This window comes from Pristiophorus japonicus, chromosome 9 (assembly GCF_044704955.1).
Source record: "Pristiophorus japonicus isolate sPriJap1 chromosome 9, sPriJap1.hap1, whole genome shotgun sequence".
Classification (NCBI taxonomy): Eukaryota; Metazoa; Chordata; class Chondrichthyes; family Pristiophoridae; genus Pristiophorus; species Pristiophorus japonicus.
The window spans coordinates 171,254,453-171,272,755 of record NC_091985.1 but is presented as its reverse complement, the minus strand read 5'-3'; the positions used below and the strand labels follow the sequence as shown (position 1 = coordinate 171,272,755).

Here is an 18,303-nt window from a genome sequence, read left to right as displayed (position 1 = left end):
GCCACTAAGCTGTTGTGTCAGCAGCTCATTAATGAACGCTTTGCATGAACTATCATTGTGGATATTCAAATGTTCAATTACAGTTAGGGTTAATCAAAACTTTCATTTGCGTGGGGTTTCCTTGTTGTCTTTCCTCCACTGGCCTATCATCGGAAATAATGCTTACTTGAAGTAAAGTTTAAGTAAAGTACTGCTATAATAAAAGAATAAGGATGAACAACTGTAAATTTGTTAACTAATGTAATTCAGAGAGAAGGCACAAAATTTGTTGAATTCAAGATTTTTTTTATTAACAAAGCCAACAAACAAATTTTTTAAAAACTATTTAACAACATGCTCCCTCCACCCACACCTGCTCCCTCCCCACCCCCAACCCCCAACCCACCCTTCTCTCAAATCCCAATGAACCTTCAACAAAATGTTAACAATTAAAAAAAAAATAAAAAACAATTCAACAATGAAAAACACTCCCCCCTCCCTACCTGCGGCCATGTTTCCCTCCAGGTCCAGTCCCACCCCGTGTTCTTACCCTACCCGCCCGTTTTGGGTCTACGCAGACCGACATGAGTGCATTGTGCAGTGTGGGATGGTAAGACTTCCTGCCGTGGTGGAGGTGATGGAGTGGAAGCAGAAGCCTGAGGCTCCACTTCTGAGTCAGGAGGAACTGTGTCCACCGTACTCGCTTGCATGCTTGGGGTCTCGCTGCGAGCTGACACAACACCTTGGGGTGCAGCGCCGTGTGCAGCCAGGCACGCATGCCATCGGGAATTGGTTGTGGCAGTCTGCTGCCGAACAGCCTCCAATGTCTCCCGTGCTGTCTGTGCTTGCACAGAAGACCAGTTGGAGAAGTTCGTGCTGAACTCGCTCCAGGTTGCTGGGAACTGGCTCCAGTTCGCGGAGAACTGGCTCCAATTTGCGGAGAAACCCGCAAAACTCTGGATAAAGAATATCGTCCTCCTCCTCCTCCTCCTGCTCTTGCTCCACAGTTGGCAGCAGTCCCTCCTCTTCCTCCTGCAAGGTATTTGACGGTGCAGCAGTAGTGGATGAGTCCACTGACTCTAACGACACTTGACCTTAAAAAGACGAATGACATTTCCTATCAACTTATTAGGACATTAACGGTGCTTATTATTCGTAAACATACATCAATACATGTCAATTTCTCAATAACCCATAATATAAGAATACTTTTCAATACCCCATATGCACAAGGGCTGACCAGGGCTGCCATTCGTAAATCAAGAGTACATCAAAGATATATATCAGATTGCATTATAATTACAGAACATTACATGCATAACTAAGATATTTTTATCTTAGGTTCGGCCACACCACGGGTCGTGACCAAACGGCTGTCAGGCCCCACTAAGGCGACCGCAAGCTCCTCGTATTCGGGTAAAATCTGCATGTGAGCAGAGCCGCTGCCTGTCCTCCTCTGCTCGACGCGATTGATCGATATCTTCTTCCGGAAATGATAAGGTAACATTGCATGGCATAAGCTGATGGACTTGATGATAAACATTTAAGACTGACAGATTTAAATGTTCGATTAGAAATTAACATTGCATTGCCTATTAATAATATTTCATAATATAAAAATCAACTTAGTGTTAGGATGCCTAAATTAATTCATAATTTAATTAATTAATACTATAACGAAATGACATTCAAGATTCAAATTCAAATTTGCATGCATTATTTAAACATGACATATGTAAAATTTAAAATATAAAATGCAACTTACTCTGGCTGCTGCCAGCAAGCTGTTCCACCTTTTCCTGCACTGGTCAGGTGTAAGTACTTCATTCGAGGCCGAGGTTACGACATCGGCAATCTCGGCCCAGATTCTCCTATATGCACGGGGTGAAGGTTTCCCATGCCCACCCTGTGTTACATCTGCTGCTCATTATATTCACCAGTGCCTCGTTGGCCTCCTCGCTAAATTGTTTAGCCCTTTTACGTTCAGTTTCCCCCTCCATAGTAATATATATTTAAATATATTTTTCAATATATTGGATAATATATTGTATATTATCTAAGTTCAAATATTGGTCAAAAAAAATTACTTAAAAGACAAAACGAATGAATAATTTTCAACAAGATTTCACTTTTCAATCCAACCACACTCAAACAGCTCCTGCTCCCTTCCTTTCTCTCTCTCTCTCTCTCTGTGACCCTCCCTGTGCTTCTGAGCATGTGCGATGATCCCTGACCTTTCAAAATGCGGCAAAGAAATTCAACCACAAAGAAAAATCCCACACATGCGCAGAATAGCGTTGCTAGGGAAGCTTCTTTTTCTTCTTTGACTTCTGTTTTCGGTGGGCGATCATGAGATCGCCATAAAATCATATCGCCCATTTGACATTGCCGGGGTAAGGCCGAGTGGAAAATCACAAAAAAAAAGTGCCTTGTGCCGGCAATCAGCAAGGCCGCGATGTCCCACATCGCAGGAACATGGTCCGTTTTTTGGGGCCTTAGCCACCTAGTGGAAAGTCTAGCCTATAGAAACATAGAAAATAGGTGCAGGAGTAGGCCAGTCGGACCTTCGAGCCTGCACCACCATTCAATAAGATCATGGCTGATCATTCACCTCAGTACCCCTTTCCTGCTTTCTCTCCATACCCTTTGATCCCTTTAGCCGTCAGGGCTATATCTAACTCCCTGTTGAATATATCTAATGAACTGGCATCAACAACTCTCTGTGGTAGAGAATTCCAGAGGTTAACAACTCTCTGAGTGAAGACGTTTCTCCTCATCTCGGTTCTAAATGGCTTACCCCTTATCCTTGTGACCACTGGTTCTGGACTTCCCCAACATCGGGAACATTCTTCCTGCATCTAACCTGTCCAGTCCCGTCAGAATTTTAGATGTTTCTATGTGATCCCCTCTCATCCTTCTAAACTCCACTGAATATAGGCTCAGTCGATCCAGTCTCTTCTCATATGCCAGTCCTGCCATCCCGGGAATCAGTCTGGTGAACCTTCGCTGCACTCCCTCAATAGCAAGAACGTCCTTCCTCAGATTAGGAAACCAAAATTGAACATAATATTCCAGGTGAGGACTCACCAAGGCTCTGTACAACTGCAGTAAGACATCCCTGCTCCTATACTCAAAACCCCTAGCTATGAAGGCCAACATACCATTTGTCTTCTTCACCGCCTGCCATACCTTGCATGCCAACTTTCAGTGACTGATGTACCATGACACCCAGGTCTCGTTGCACCTTCCCTTTTCCTAATCTGCTGCCATCCAGATAGAAACATAGAAACATAGAAAATAGGTGCAGGAGTAGGCCATTCGGCCCTTCATGGCTGATCATTCACCTCAGTACCCCTTTCCTGCTTTCTCTCCATACCCCTTGATCCCTTGAGCCGTAAGGGCCATATCTAACTCCCTCTTGAATATATCCAATGAACTGGCATCAACAACTATTTGCGGCAGGGAATTCCACAGGTTAACAACTCTCTGAGTGAAGAAGTTTCTCCTCACCTCAGTCCTAAATGGTTTACCCCTTCTTCCTTCATGTTTTTGCCACCAAAGTGGATAACCTCACATTTATCCACATTATACTACATCTGCCATGCATTTGCCCACTCACCTAATCTGTCCAAGTCAACCTGCAGCCTCTCAGCATCCTCCTCACAGCTCACACTGCCACCCAGCTTAGTGTATCTGCAAACTTGGAGATATTACATTCAATTCCTTCATCTAAATCATTGTAAAGAGCTGAGGTCGCAGCACTGAGCCCTGCGGCATCCCACTAGTCACTGCCTGCCATTCTGAGAAGGACCCGTTTATCCCGACTCTCTGCTTCCTGTCTGTGAACCAGTTCTCTATCCACGTCAATACATTACCCCCAATACCATGTGCTTTAATTTTGCACACTAATCTCTTGTGTGGGACCTTGTCAAAAGCCTTTTTAAAGTCCAAATACATACATCCACTGGTTCTCCCTTGTCCACTCTACTAGTTACATCCTCAAAAAATTCTAGAAGATTTGTCAAGCATGATTTCCCTTTCATAAATCCATGCTTGATTGGACCGATCCTGTCACTGCTTCCAAATGCGCTGCTATTCCATCTTTAATAATTGATTCCACCATTTTCCCCACTACTGATGTCAGGCTAACCGGTCTATAATTCCCCGTTTTCTCTCTCCCTCCAATCCATAGGAACGGATCCAAAGTCAATAGATTGTTGGAAAAATAATCACCAATGCATCTACTATTTCTAGGGCCACTTCCTTAAGTACTTTGGGATGCAGACTATCAGGCCTTGGGCATTTATCGGCCTTCAATCCCATCAAATTCCCTAACACAATTTGCTGACTAATAAGGAATTCGCTGCCTCAGAGAGCTGTGGAAGCTGGGACATTGAATAAATTTAAGACAGAGATAGACAGTTTCTTAAACAATAAGGGATTAAGGGGTTATGGGGAGCGGGCAGGGAAGTGGACCTGAGTTCATGATTCACTCAGCCATGATCGTATCAAATGGCAGAGCAGGCTTGAGGGGCCCTATGGTCTACTTGAACCACATAAGGAGATATTAGGGCAGATGGTCAAAGAGGTAGGTTTTAAGGAGTGTCTTAAATGAGGAAAGAGATACAAAGAAGTCGAGAGGTTAGGGAGGGCATTCCAGAGCTTAAGGCATTGGCAGCTGAAGGCACGGCCACCAATGGTGGAGCGATTAACATCGGGGATGCTCAAGAGGCCAGAATTAGAGGAGCAGAGAAAGTCAGTGGGATCATTTGTTTAGACAGTGATGAACGTACAAACATACAACTGTGTTTACTCATCTTTTCTAGACCTATTCCATGTTATTTGAGACTATCCTACTGGAGTGAAGGAGCCTTATTGTTCTGGGCTGGAAATGATGCTTTCCCATTCCAACACTGGAATCATCTCATGACGTCAGATCTTTTATTTATAATGTATTTAAAATTGATTTCATATCCCAATTTGGGGCAATTCTGCTAGAAATGTATGTCCTACACTCCCATTTCGACATCTTTTGTCACGTGTACTTTAAGAGTCTGTGGTGCAGTGGGTTCTTTATTAGGAACAAACACCTGCTCAATCCAATATGGCTGCCAAGGGTTGCGAATGTTGCATTGACCGTTTGGTCTGTATCTCAGGCCTGGGCCTTCACCCCACCACCCACCTTAAACTGACACAGCTGGCAGGACTTATATGGGCACATGACCCAGGGCCACATCACAACTGAGGGGTATGTAACCTGGCCTCACAATGAACACTATGACAACCCAGAAACCACAGGGGCGACAAAATACAGCAAAGTGGTTGAAACTGTGCATTTGTGCGTGAGGAAGCAAAGAGGTGAGAGCTTCAAGGCAAGTGCTTTAATCAAAACTATCCAAATCCTGGATAATCATAAAGAACAAATTGAAAACAGTGTGTTCATCATCGAATTGAAAGAAGAGAAGTCATCTGAATACAAACTGACTGAGTGAGTAATCATTGCCAATCCATACTCACAGAAATTATTTGCTTAAAACTTAGCTTGAAAAATTGTAGAATTTGACAACGAAAATGTCCGTCAATGTCAAAACTTTCTCAGTTGCCCTCTTGAAGATGACAGCCGAGGAAGGTGAAAGTTGTCGGGAGAAAATATCAAAGATCATCCTGACACTGGGGCGTCAGCACCCAGAGATAATAATAACCAGTTGCCATGATTATCTGTGCCATCGCACCATGCAGACAGCTCCACACAGTGTGGTAATATTGGAGAGCATGGTGATGATTATCAAGGACAACCTTGATCAACTCAGCCACGCACTCGCCCAGAAAGTTATCGCTTTGGCTGAAATTTGGATGACAATGTCAGCAGGAGCACAAGCTGAGAGCCAGGAAGCTGCCAGCAATCTCCTGGTTACCATGAGCTTCAGATTCAGGAAGGAAGTTGTGGAGTTGATGAAAAAGAGTTTAAAACAAGGGATCCTTCCACATGTGTACGTGGTCAAGACATTCACAAAACTGGCTGTGGAAAATGTGCACGGCATGGTGCCCTTACTGAAATCCATCTTAGGGACCATGATTCCAGTATTTGTTGGTGTTGACCAGGCTGAGCTCAAGTCCGCATTTGTTTCAGCGGTGGGGAGCTTTGCCAAGAGCATCCTAATTTATCTGGGAAATGTGGAGGAAGCCGCAGAATTTAACATGACGAAAGATTCTTTCTCCTCCGTGTTCCACTCTGTCTATAGTCTTGTACTCAAGGTGTGGCTTGAGAAGGAAGCCTCTGCATTGACGATCCCGATCGTGGAAGCTCTCGGCTATATCATCGCCCTGCTGCCGAAGGACACACTGGAGGAGGAGCTGCCTAGGTTATTTCGTAGCATCCTCTCTCTCTACAAGAAGCACCCCGGGCATTGTTCCATTACAGAGTGTCTGTGCCGCGTACTGGAGGTTGCCATGGAGATTAAGATGAAGGGGCTGAAAGCACAGGTGGACAATCTGCTTCAAAGTCTCCACCAGCAGATGTGTGTGTTGGCCGGATATGATGACCATTTTGCTGAGAAGAAGATCCTTAGCTGTTTTGAAGTTCTGGCCCCAGCTTATGGAGATTCAATACAGAAACTTATCCTCTCACAGTTAAAGAAGACTGAACAAAACACGAGAGTAGCAACACTCAATGTATTGAAACAGCTCGTTATATCGGTCTCCCCACAATCTGAGAGGAAGGCTCAGATTGTGGCCGCCTTGAAACCACTTCTCCAAAACAAGAGCAGCAACCTGGAGAAGAAACTCGTTGCCAAGGTAATCTGTGTCATGGCCCAGCAAGGTTACCTTGAGCCAGAGGGAGGCAAGGCAATGGTGGAATTTCTTATCCAAGAGTGTGCTGCACCCATTGACTCAAGGACCTCTGTACCGTCCAATAATCGGCCAGACCAGGTTACTGATGAGGAAGTAGTGACTGTATGTGAAACAGTAATGTACGTAATCACAACTGCAGTTAAGATGGAGGATATCCTTTGGCCATTCTTACTGCAGTTCGTTACTACGCCCCAGTACACCACTGCTTCGACAACCATATATAACTGTGCTGCATATCTTGGGAAGAAGAAGCTGCAAGTCGGCAGTGAAAGGTATTTCCTCACCAGCAGTGAAGATGTAAATCTCCCCCGAGCCCAGGCATTGCTGACCCGGCTCCTCGTCGTGTCTAGTTGCCCATATCAGGGAGGAGGCCGAGGAGCTGCGGCACTGAGGCTAATGCGAGTTCTGAGCGTCAATATCCACCCAGCAACAGCGAGGGGGTGGGAAGAGGAGCTTCCTTCATTGGTCGAGGAACTGCTGACAAATTCAAAGGAGTCTCTGGTCCAAAGGGAATGGGAGGATAAATTATTGCTGGTCTTGTCCACATCCCTCAATGCCATTGACGATGAGGAATGGACATGTCAGCTCGCCAATCAAATACACAGCGAGATCGGCATCGGCAATCTCTCCCCACAAGAGAAGGGCTTTCTCTATAAATCCCTGGGGACAGTGCTCCGTCACACCCACGCTAAGCAAATAAAGGGGCAGCTTTCCAAAATGCTAGTGAGTGTGCAGCACAGTGAGAGTGCGGAGAGAGAGGGTGCAGCCCTCGCCATTGGTTTCTGTGCCATGACGCACTTTGTTGAAACCCTCAGTAGCCTGAAGGAGTTTGCGAAGTCCAACCACTTGAAAGCGAAAGGTTTCTTGAACATTCTTGGGGCCAAGCCAGATGGGGATTTGGCCAAGAGCACTCTGGTCCTGAGTTATGGGAACATGGCCTTCTATGCACCTGTGGAACTAGTGCTGTCCACGGTTGAGACCCACATCTTGCCAGCTGTGTTCAACCTATACACCACAACTGGGCAGGAGAAAAAGTCGGAATCCGGGGATGCTACACTAAAGCTCAGCCTGATAAAGGCCATTACACAGATAGCCAGCTCCCTACATGCAAATCGCCAGAGCGTTCCCCTCAACCTGATCAGAAACAAGAAGCTGCTGACGTTCATGCTGGATGTTATCAAGGCCGAGCCACCAGAGCTGCTGCAGAGCCCTGTCCGACAGCTAGCCATGGACGCCTGCATACAGCTGATCAAATTAAACATTAGAACAACCAGAGCGGACACCTGCCAGCTGATCCAAGCCTGCCTGACCAGCACTTTCAGCGTGTTACCACCACAACTGGACAATGCCAAGGACATGAATGGGGATACAAAAGTGGTGGCAACACTTTATACCCAGACCATGAGTTCCCTGGAAGAGCTTCTGAAGCAATTATTGCTTCAGGACCTGACCCCTGAAGGACTTCAGGTCATTTTGAACCAGGTGGAAGTTTGGATTATTTCAGGAGAAGCTCACGAGCGAGAGAGCGCCATGAACATGAACTTACAGCTGCTGACATTTTACAGACAGCAGCTCAATGTTCATCATGTGGCGCCTGCAAATAACCTGGGGACTCTGATTGGACGACTGATGCCGCGTTGTGCAGACCCTTCGCTTCCCATTCGATGGATGGCTCTGGACACTTTATACACCATTCTGGCCATTCAGATATCGTATGAAGGCACCGATCGGGATCAGCAAAAGGAGCAGTTGGAGATTCTGAAAGCAGTCAGGGAACAATTAGTTAACCATGATGCTTCAGTCCTCTTTCAAACTTGCTACCAGATCGCGGAGGTCATTGCCAAGTGTTTGCCCCATGACCAGCTGACCAACTTACTCTTCATGTCCTTCAAGGAATTGTCCGACCAACACCTCAGCTGTTCCAGTGCAGCCGCTGCCCTCGTGAAAGCCATCATCGAGAGATGTGACAGTGAACTTCAGGATCGGGTGGCAGAGATAATTCACATGTTGAGGGCTCAGTTGGAGTCAGTTGCTCATCAGGAGGTGAAACGTTTGGTTTTAAGGAGCATCGCCATTTTGTCCTCCCACAACAGTTCAACAGTTGTGTCCTGTCTCCTCACCTACCCTGTACCTTTGGACAAGTACGTCAGTGCCATGTGGCAAGCACTGGCAGAGAACACTGACTGTGTCATGAGTACAATGGGAGAGCTGCTGGACATCCTGAATAATCAGCTGCCATTTCCAGTAGGCAGAACCGATCCTGGCCAGACAACCAAACATTGGAGCCAAGAATCCCTGGCTGCCATCTGTGGGCTGCAGGCAATGATAAATGAGCCTGAGTCGGCAACGGCGGTGACATTGTTATTCCCGCAAATATTTAGTGCCCTGCTCATTTATCTTAACGCTTGCACGGATGTTTGTCTGGTCAGTGGTTTGGTTCCTGATGATCATTTCCAGCAGAGTGAAATCTCCAGTGAACCTCTAACACTGGAGAGCAGTGATTTATGTGTGAACTGTGCGCAGACGCTGAAGGACCTGCTAGAACGGACAAAGAACCAAGCAGTGCTGAACAACATGGAGCAAAGTGGAGGCTGGGACCAGATGATGGATCTCCGCACGTCCCACAAGGGCGTTGTCCTGTTGGCCAGGGCAATGGGGAGGTTTGCAGGCCCCTGTCTGACTGGCATTGTGACACTGCTGGCGGCCCAAATCCTTACGCTTCAAGACTGTCGGGCAGTCACCGTGGCTTGCTTCTTTTCAGAGCTGTTGAAATCCCCACTGGCTTCACAGCAGCAGCTGACCGGCATTCTGGCGAGTAGATTGCGAAGCTGTTTGCTCTGTGGTTCCCCAGTTGTCCAGTTGGTGTGTGTCAGGGGCCTGTATAATGTTCGAGTGCATCATGATACTAAAAGTTTGTCTGAGAGCATGATACACACAATGATTACTGTGTTGGGGATCCAGGAGAATCAGGCAGAAGTGATATTATTTGAGGTACTGTCATGCCTCTCAAAACACTTAATCCTGTCAGGAGCAAGCATCATCCAACCCTTTCTAGGGAAAATCCTCGCCACGATCCAACCTCTCTTTGAGGCTGAATCGGATAAGGTGCGGGCTGAAGCGTTCAGCGTGTTGGGGATCTTGGCCAAGTGTGGAATAGGAGGTTCCAAATCCTCCTTCTGCCAACAGGCCCATTCTAACCTGGTGCGCTTGTTGTTGCACCTGGATGGAGGGAGTGAGGAGGTGACCAGGGCTTGTTGTTCCACACTCCGATTACTGCTCCCACTCCTTGGTTCTGTCGAGGCTTCCTCAATGATCGATGATTATGAAGATGCGCCCACCAGGAACTACGTGGGATTCTTAACAAGCATTTCACACCAGTTGGCTAAAGATCTCCCGAAACAGATGACATCGTACGCCCAAGATTGCCAGTCATTCTTCCAAGGCCCCCAGGAACAACTGCGAGCAAGCGCAAATTACTTGGCCTTTTTACTACACCAACAGTCGGAACGTGTCCGACTTGCCCGGAAGGTCAGCTGGTGGCACAGGACCTGCTACCGTTCACCATCATCATCACAGGTGGTCCCTCCCCCTGTGCCCACGCCTCTTCTGAGCCCCGAACTCACGCCTGTCCTGGGCCCCGACCACATCGCTCTGCAATCTCTCACAGCACCTTCGCCCTGGCCTCGCTGCTCCTGCTGTACCTGCCCACGCTCCAATCAGTGACCTGTACCTTGGTGACGTCCAGTCCAGTCGCTGTGTTCACAGCCATCGCTCTCCAGCACCCGCTGTACCGAGAAGTGCTATGCTCCTATGAAGGCCCCAACCTGCTGATGCTCCTTGCTGCCATTCACCAACAGTCTGAAGAAGGTCCAATGCTCAGACCACCAACCTTCTCCACCTCCTCTCAGCAGCAGAATGATCAACCATTCAACCTGATTTCTAAGCATGTAATTTTATGGCATGTACATGGCAGAGGGTTTGGGGATTTGGAACTCACTGCCTGGAAGAGTGGTGGATGCAGAAACCCTCACCACTTTTAAGAGATGGTTGGATGGGCACTTAAAGTGGCGTAACCTGCAGGATTACAGACCTGGACTGGTAATTGGGATTAGACTGGATGATCTTTTGTTGGTCGGCACAGATATAATGGCAAGCACTGCAGGGCATGGAATCCGGCCAGAGTGATCTCCTGGACTAGTTTCGATCGCCTCGATGGGTCGGAGAGGAATTTTCCCAGATTTTTTTCCCTAAATTGGCCTGGGTTTTTATCTGGTTTTTGCCTCTCCCAGGAGATCACATGGCACCAGTTGGGGTGGAGTGTAGAATGTTTCAGTGCAAGGGATATCGCAGTTGTGAGAGACAGACTGGTTGGGCTGGATGCTCTTTACCTGTCCGCCATCGTTCATTGTTCATAAGTTTATATATAACCTTCAGTGCTGATGACCGAGGGCCTCGTCGGCGTGGACACGATGGGCCGAAATGGCCTCCTTCTGCGCTGTAAATTTCTATGTTTCATTTCTAAATAAATTGATATCTTCTTGTTACATTAATGGCTATGTGTGGATCTTTAAACAGTGCAGGTCCCATTGCTGTGTGACTGGGAGTGAACTCTCCCGATACTGTCTCTCTCACACACACACACACATAGACACTCTCTCACACACACACACACACACACACACACACACACACACACACACTCTCACACACACTCACACTCACACGCATTCTCTCTCACACACACTCTCACACACTCACACCTGACATTAGACACAGATCCTGCTCCTCACTCCATGCAATTCCTCACTGGTTCACCATGCTAGTTTATTTATAGACGCAGTCCCCTTACAAACAGTGCAGCGATCTGCCCATACATTCCCAAAGTGCATCACTTCACACTTATTCACACTAACTTGCATCTGCCATGTGTCTGCCCATTTTACCAGCCTATGTGCTCCTGAAATCTGATACTATCCTGCTCACTATGTACTGTGTTGCCAAGGTTTGTATCATGTGCGACCTTTGATATTGCATTTAACGTCGCAAAACATCCCAAGGCGCTTAACATGAGCGGTAGCAATAAAAACATTTTTTGACACCGAGCCACAGAAGGAGGTATTGGGAGAGACGGACAGACAGGAAAAAGCTAGAGGAGAAAGGAGGGCTCGGGCGAGTGGGAGTGAAAATCACGATTGAGAAAGGAACAGACTTTGGACGATTGGATGGGAGAAAGACTCACAAAGCAGAGAATCAATTTGGGATAGAAAGCAGGGTCAGAGGGGAAGGACAGCGAGTCGTGTTAGGATGGATGCTCATTTGTTAGGAATAAATGCTCGCCTGTTTGATAGTAAAGAAATCACCCCCATGTTATCAATCTTCTGCCTTCAGTACTTTCATTGAAAGAGAGCAGACATCCACGTTTTGTCAGAGCACTAGGGCAACCATTGCACAAACCATCTACAACAATCACGCTTTCTCAACCTACCCCGCCAACATCAACGATTTGTGCACACATACCCCCAGATCTCCCTGTTCATGTGCAGGTAAAAAGCAGTGTGCCTTTGCCTTACGTAACAGTGTTGGTGACTCCGGGAATTATAGACACATACACACAATGTCGGATTAACCGTGAAGACTTTTATTTTTATAACCAAGGCTAAATCTCTCACAGAGGCAATGATTATGCACAGCACAACATATACAAAGTAAATAACTAAAGGTTTCCTTTTTATGCTACCAGACCCAAATACTGGTCAGGCCTACCTTATCCCGGGTAATATCACCTTAGTGTCCAAACTAAGGGCTCCTCGACTGTAGTAAGTGTTAACTCTTCCAACCCTCATATTTAAGCCTGAAATCCAGCGGCTGCATCCGAATGCACGAATCTGTTTGATCAGGGTCCCCTCAGTGAGAAGATTACTTGTTTGTTGTATAGAACGTCTCCTGCACGCCCCCCCACAGCAGTTGTCAGAGGCAGTTATGCTCATGTCTCATTTAGGTTTTATGACTTTGTTTTTACAAGGATTTTATCTTTTACTTTTTCTAAGCACTTTTTGTAAGGCTTAGCTCAGTATAGCAGCCATCTCACATTTTCCCAATTTTATAATGACAGCAGCCATCTTACATGTCCCCCCCCCTCACATGCCTTTACTGACTGAAAGTCAGGGGGAAGGTATGTTCATTGGCAACTGGGTAGCACAAACAAAGTTGCCTCCCTCTGGCGTTACAATTTATTTTCTCCCTCCCGCAGAGTATAGAAATGTCACCGTTTCCATCGGCCCTGGGTAGCCGCAGGCTCCTCACCAGGCACCAATGTGATAGCAATACATAAGCATTCTGGGGACAAGACTAGAAGCAATAATATCACTGATGTTAGACGTAGCCAGGGATTTTGGGACAGGTTGTATGTTGTCACATCCCAGGGTCCCGCTCCTCGTTCCTCATCGTGTGATTAGCTCTTTCCTTTGCCCTCTGTCGCCTGATTACTAAATGTTTCTGGGAGGTGGCGGTGTGTGCCAAGATTTGCTTCACATTTAGAGAGAATGGAGGAATTGGGTTCCCGAAGGCAGCGGGACGTTGAGGACCAGACAAAAGGGCAGCAGTCGGGAGGAGCCAGCTGCTGCAGGGACAATAAGTAAAAAGAATCGAAATCGAAGTGTCACGTCACAGCCAAGCAGGTAAGTGACTGGCTGGTGGATTGGTGAGTATTTTTATTTTCTTTAGGAAACCTTTGGTTTTGTTGTAAGTTCGGAGAACTGCAAGTAAATACATGTTATTTTTATTATCTAAGGAAAACCAGTTAATTAAATTGTCTGTTTGCTGAGTAGTGGCTGGGTGTGTTGTGCTAAGGTTTAGAGTTTAGTTCTACTCGATAGCTGCGAGTGTAACTAGAGGGATGGCAGGACAGCTCAGTCCCATGGATTGCACATCCTGTGGCATGGGGGAAATCCTGGATGCGTTGTGCAGCCGGGACAACCACGTGTGCAGGAGGTGTCTCCAGCTGCAACAACGCCATCTCCGTGTTGGCTTGAGTCACTGCGGTGCATCCACAAGACTGAGAGCTACGTGGATAGCACGTTTCTAGAGGTGGTCACCACACGGCTTAAGATTGTGCAGGCAGAGAGGGAGTGGGTGACCCCTGGACAGAAGAGGAGGACTAGGCAGGTAATGCAGAGTCCCGGAGTCCATCTCGCTCTCTAACTGCTGCTCTGTTCTGAGTACCGGTGGGGGCAATGGTGGCTCTGGGGAGTGCAGCCTGAGCTAAGTCCATGGCATCACGGGTGGCTCAGCTACACAGGGGAGGGGGGAGGAAGAAGAATGGAAGAGCTATAGTGGTAGGGGATTTAATAGTCGGGAGCAGACAGGCGTTTCTGCGGCTGCAGACGTGACTCCAGGATGGTATGTTGCCTCCCTGGTGCCAGGGTCAAGGATGTCACTGAGCGGCTGCAGTACATTCTATGGGGGGAGTGTGAACAGCCAGAGGTCGTGGTCCACATCGGTACCAATGACAGAGGTAGGAAGAGAAATGAGGTCCTGCAGGCAGAGTTTAGGGAGCTAGGAAAGAGATTAAAAAGCAGGACCTCAAAGGTAGTAATCTCCGGATTACCCCCGGTGCCACGAGCCAGTGAGTATAGAAATAGGAGGATAGAGCAGATGAATACGTGGCTGGAGAGATGGTGCAGGTGGAGGGCTTCAGTTTCCTGAGGCATTGGGACCACTTCTGGGGGAGGTGGGACCTGTACAAGCCGGACGGGTTGCACCTCAACAGAGCTGGGATCAATATCCTCACGGTGGGGTTTGCTAGTGCCATTGGGGGGGTTTAAACCAGCTTGACAGGGGGATGGGAACCTGAAAATAGATTCAGTAGGGAGGGGAGTAAAGCTGGAATTAGAAAGCAAAAATAAAGAAAGTGAGTTTGAAGGAGAGAAGAAACAAGCAGGAAAAAATGGTAAAAAAACAAATTTAAAGGCACTTTGTCTAAATGCATTTGTAACAAAATAGATGAGTTGACGGCACAAATTAAGACAAATGGGTATGATCTGATAGCCATTACAGAGACATGGTTGCAAGGTGACCAGGACAGGGAATTAAATATTCAGGGGTATTTGACAATCTGGAAGGGCAGACAGAAAGGAAAAGGAGGTGGGGTTGCTCTATTGATTATTGGATGGAATCACTGCAATGGTGAGAAACGATATTGGCTCAAATGATCAGGATGTTGAAACAGTTTGGGAAGAGATAAGGAATAATAATGGGACAAAGTCACTGGTGGGTGTAGTCTATAGGCCCCCTAACAGTAGCAACTCTGTTTGTCGGAGCATAAACCAGGAAATAATGGGGGCTTGTAAAAAGGGTACAGCAATAATCATGGGTGATTTTAACCTCCATGTTGATTGGACAAATCAAATTGGTCAGGGTAGCCTTGAGGAAGAATTCAGAGTGCAAAGGGTTCCTTGAGGAGTATGTATGGAACCAACCAGGGGGCAGGCTATCTTAGATCTGGTCCTGTGTAATGAGACAGGATTAATAAACAATCTCCTAGTAAAGGATCCCCTCGGAATGAGTGATCATAGCATGGTTGAATTTCAAATTCAGATGGAGGGTGAGAAAGTTGGATCTCTAACCAGCGTACTAAGCTTAAATAAAGGAGACTATGAAGGTATGAGGGCAGAGTTGGCTAAAGTGGACTGAGATAATAGATTAAAGTGTAGGACGGTTGATGAACAGTGGTGTACATTTAAGGAGATATTTCACAACTCTCAAGAAAAATATATTCCAGTGAGGAGGAGAAGGTATAAGAGAAAGGATAGCCATCTGTGGCTAACTAAAGCAATAAAGGATGGTATCCAATTAAAAACAAGGGCATACAAAGTGGCCAAAACTAGTGGGAGGACAGAAGACTGGGAAGCTTTTAAAAGCCAACAAAGAATGACTAAAAAAATGATTGGCCCAAAAATTCCGATGTCCCGGGCCCGTACGAAGTTTCTACTGACCCCGGAAGTTATCGGAAAAAATGGTTTTCAGCGCAAAATGCGCATGCGCTGATAACCGTCTTTTCCGATCTGTCAAGCTGGAGCTGGACAGGGCCTCCCCATGCGCTAGAGAACTGAGTTCTCGCGCACACTTCCGCATTTGAGAAACCTTCTGCCCAGGATTAGGGCACGAAGGTTCTGTGACAGATAAAACAGGCGTACAGTCTGCATTCTGTGTACAGAGCTGCTGGAGGAAGCAGGTAAGTCGGGTACATCACGGGTAGTTTACTGTTTAAAGCTAGACATCAGCACTGTAGCTGTTAATATTTATTAGAAGGATTGTTTGAGATTGTCCTTTATAGCTGCTTTGAAGGCTGTGTGTTGAATGAAAACATTTCAATAGTAAAAGAGCTGGTGCTTTCGGTAATGGTTGTAGTATACTTAACATCGACCAGGAATAATTCTCTGATCTTCCTCGTCTGCGTGGTGGTGGTCGTGGTCCAGCATCGACCAACTCAGCCATCGAGGTAAGCTCCTTAGTGACATTTTTAACCCATGGAAACGTTCTGACCTTCTTTCACTCACAAACACCATTGCAAGCTGGCCCCATTTACTGGTGCCTCTCCCCAAAATTAAAGCAATGGTCAGTTTAGACAATAAGCCGAATTAAAAGACACCCCTGTGCTTTAATTCATTGATAGCCATTCATTGTGGTAACCAAGCACCAAAGCATGAGTGGCTGGAGCTGGAGTCAGGGGGCCTGGGGTACAGGGTCAGTATATGGACAAATATGCAAGCTGACAAACAGGGAGAGAGGATCGAGGAACGGAGGGAGGGGGTTAGTGTGTGTTAGGCCCCACCGACTTTAAACGTGAGTTCTACAAGTATTTCCTTCTTTCTTCCTATGTGTACAACATCTATCTGTAAGGGAGAAACATGCCTGCGTATGATATACTTACCATGCAGATGTGTGACATTCTGAGCAGAGGAACATACGTGGCAGGGAACAACTAAGAAGATTTCTGAACTATCAACGCCTCCACATCAGAAGGAATAACTACCCCCCACAGAGAGTGTTGAGGGAGAGGCTATCGTTTGAAATGATGTCGGAGGAGTTATGTGTGAGGAGGCTGCGCTTCAGCAAAGAGGCAATCGGACGAATGTGTGACAAGTTGAGGGACGAACTTCAAACATGCCCCACGACCCGCACTGCTTTGTCTCTGTCCATGAAGGTGACCACCGCATTGACCGTCTTTGCATCAGGGTCATTTCAGACAGGCACCGGTGACTTTTCAAACATCAGCCAGTGTGCTGCAAGGTCCCGCATTCACCAGATAACGGGTGCCATATTACGTAGGGGCCATGAGTTCATATCTTTTGACTTGTCTGCTCCGCAGCAAAGGGAGCATGCCCTTGCTTTTTATAGAATTGCTGGCTTCCCAAAAGTGATTGCGGCCGTCGATGGAACCCACGTTGCATTGAAGGCACCGAGTAGTAATGCTGTGAGATTCATCAACAGGAAGGGGTATCATTCATTAAATGCAATGATCGGCTGTGATGCGAAACTCAGGATCCTAAGCATGAACGCAGGTCACTGTGGAAGTAGTCAGGACTCCTTTGTCCGACAGCACTCCAACTTATATGACTGTCTCAACCAATTGCCTCCAGGATCCGCATGGATATTGGGCAACAAGGGCTACCCACTAAAAACGTGGCTGATGACACCATACCGCAGGACCAATAATGAGGCACGGGAGACATACAACCAGCACATGTGGGGACATGTCAAGTTGTCGAGAGGACAATTGAGGTTTTTAAATCACGCTTTCGGTTCCTGGACAAACCAGGGGGGGCATTGCAGTACAGTCCTGCAAAAGTGTCAAGGTTGTGGTGGCCTGTTGCACTTCGCACAACTTTGCCCTGAAACAAGGACTAACTCTTAACCCTTTAGATGAACTCCCTGCTGAAATGGAAGATCTTGAAAATGTCCCAGTGGGAAGGCGTGAAGGGGAGGAGTGAGCTGCTGCCGAAAGCAGAGCTGTCAGGGAACAGCTAGTTGCTAACACGTTTACGAGGTGATGATACTGTCGCCTCCTCCCTCCCCACTGCAGCCCAGCAAGGCACAGAAAAGAAGAAACACAATTTTAAAGTGAAAAAGTAACATTTTATTGCATCAAAGTTTTTCATCTTTGTTAGATAATTGCTACTTTAAAAAATTTTCAAAGGTCTTTGATTAAAACATGTAAACAGTTTAAAGTAACTTCTTTGGTTTCTTACTGTAATAAAGATTCACCAATAAGATGTAAACTTATTTGCTACTTTTCAAACAGTTGTAACGTTTCGTTGGTTGTTAATAAAAAAGTTGAATCAAAATTTCAAGTGATTCCAGGCTACAAATATTAAATAAAATAGCGAAATACAAAATAGTGAAATCTTGGAGACACATAATTGTTGACTTTTTACAACTTAGAAGCAGTTTAAAGGTAAATGTACACAAGCC

The 18,303-nt window shown here is 46.5% G+C and overlaps 1 protein-coding gene and 1 pseudogene across 11 annotated transcripts in view; both read left to right on the top strand.

The window, feature by feature from the left end:
• The window catches only part of LOC139273331 (maestro heat-like repeat-containing protein family member 1), an 81,046-nt gene extending 69,671 nt beyond the window's left edge, over positions 1 to 11,375 (top strand). For 10 of the 11 annotated variants that reach the window (XM_070890134.1, XM_070890140.1, XM_070890135.1 and 7 more), the window contains 2 exons: positions 1,321 to 1,479; positions 4,806 to 11,375. In XM_070890134.1, coding sequence (XP_070746235.1) covers positions 5,551 to 10,554 — 5,004 coding nt within the window. In that variant the 5' untranslated portion in view covers positions 1,321 to 1,479; positions 4,806 to 5,550 and the 3' untranslated portion in view covers positions 10,555 to 11,375. Of the gene's footprint in view, positions 1 to 1,320; positions 1,569 to 4,805 lie in introns of those variants that run through there. The other variant, XR_011595070.1, reaches the window with a different exon arrangement.
• Positions 11,376 to 11,755: 380 nt separating this feature from the next.
• LOC139273967 (putative nuclease HARBI1) lies at positions 11,756 to 18,037 on the top strand (annotated as a pseudogene).
• The last annotated feature ends 266 nt before the right edge of the window (positions 18,038 to 18,303 follow it).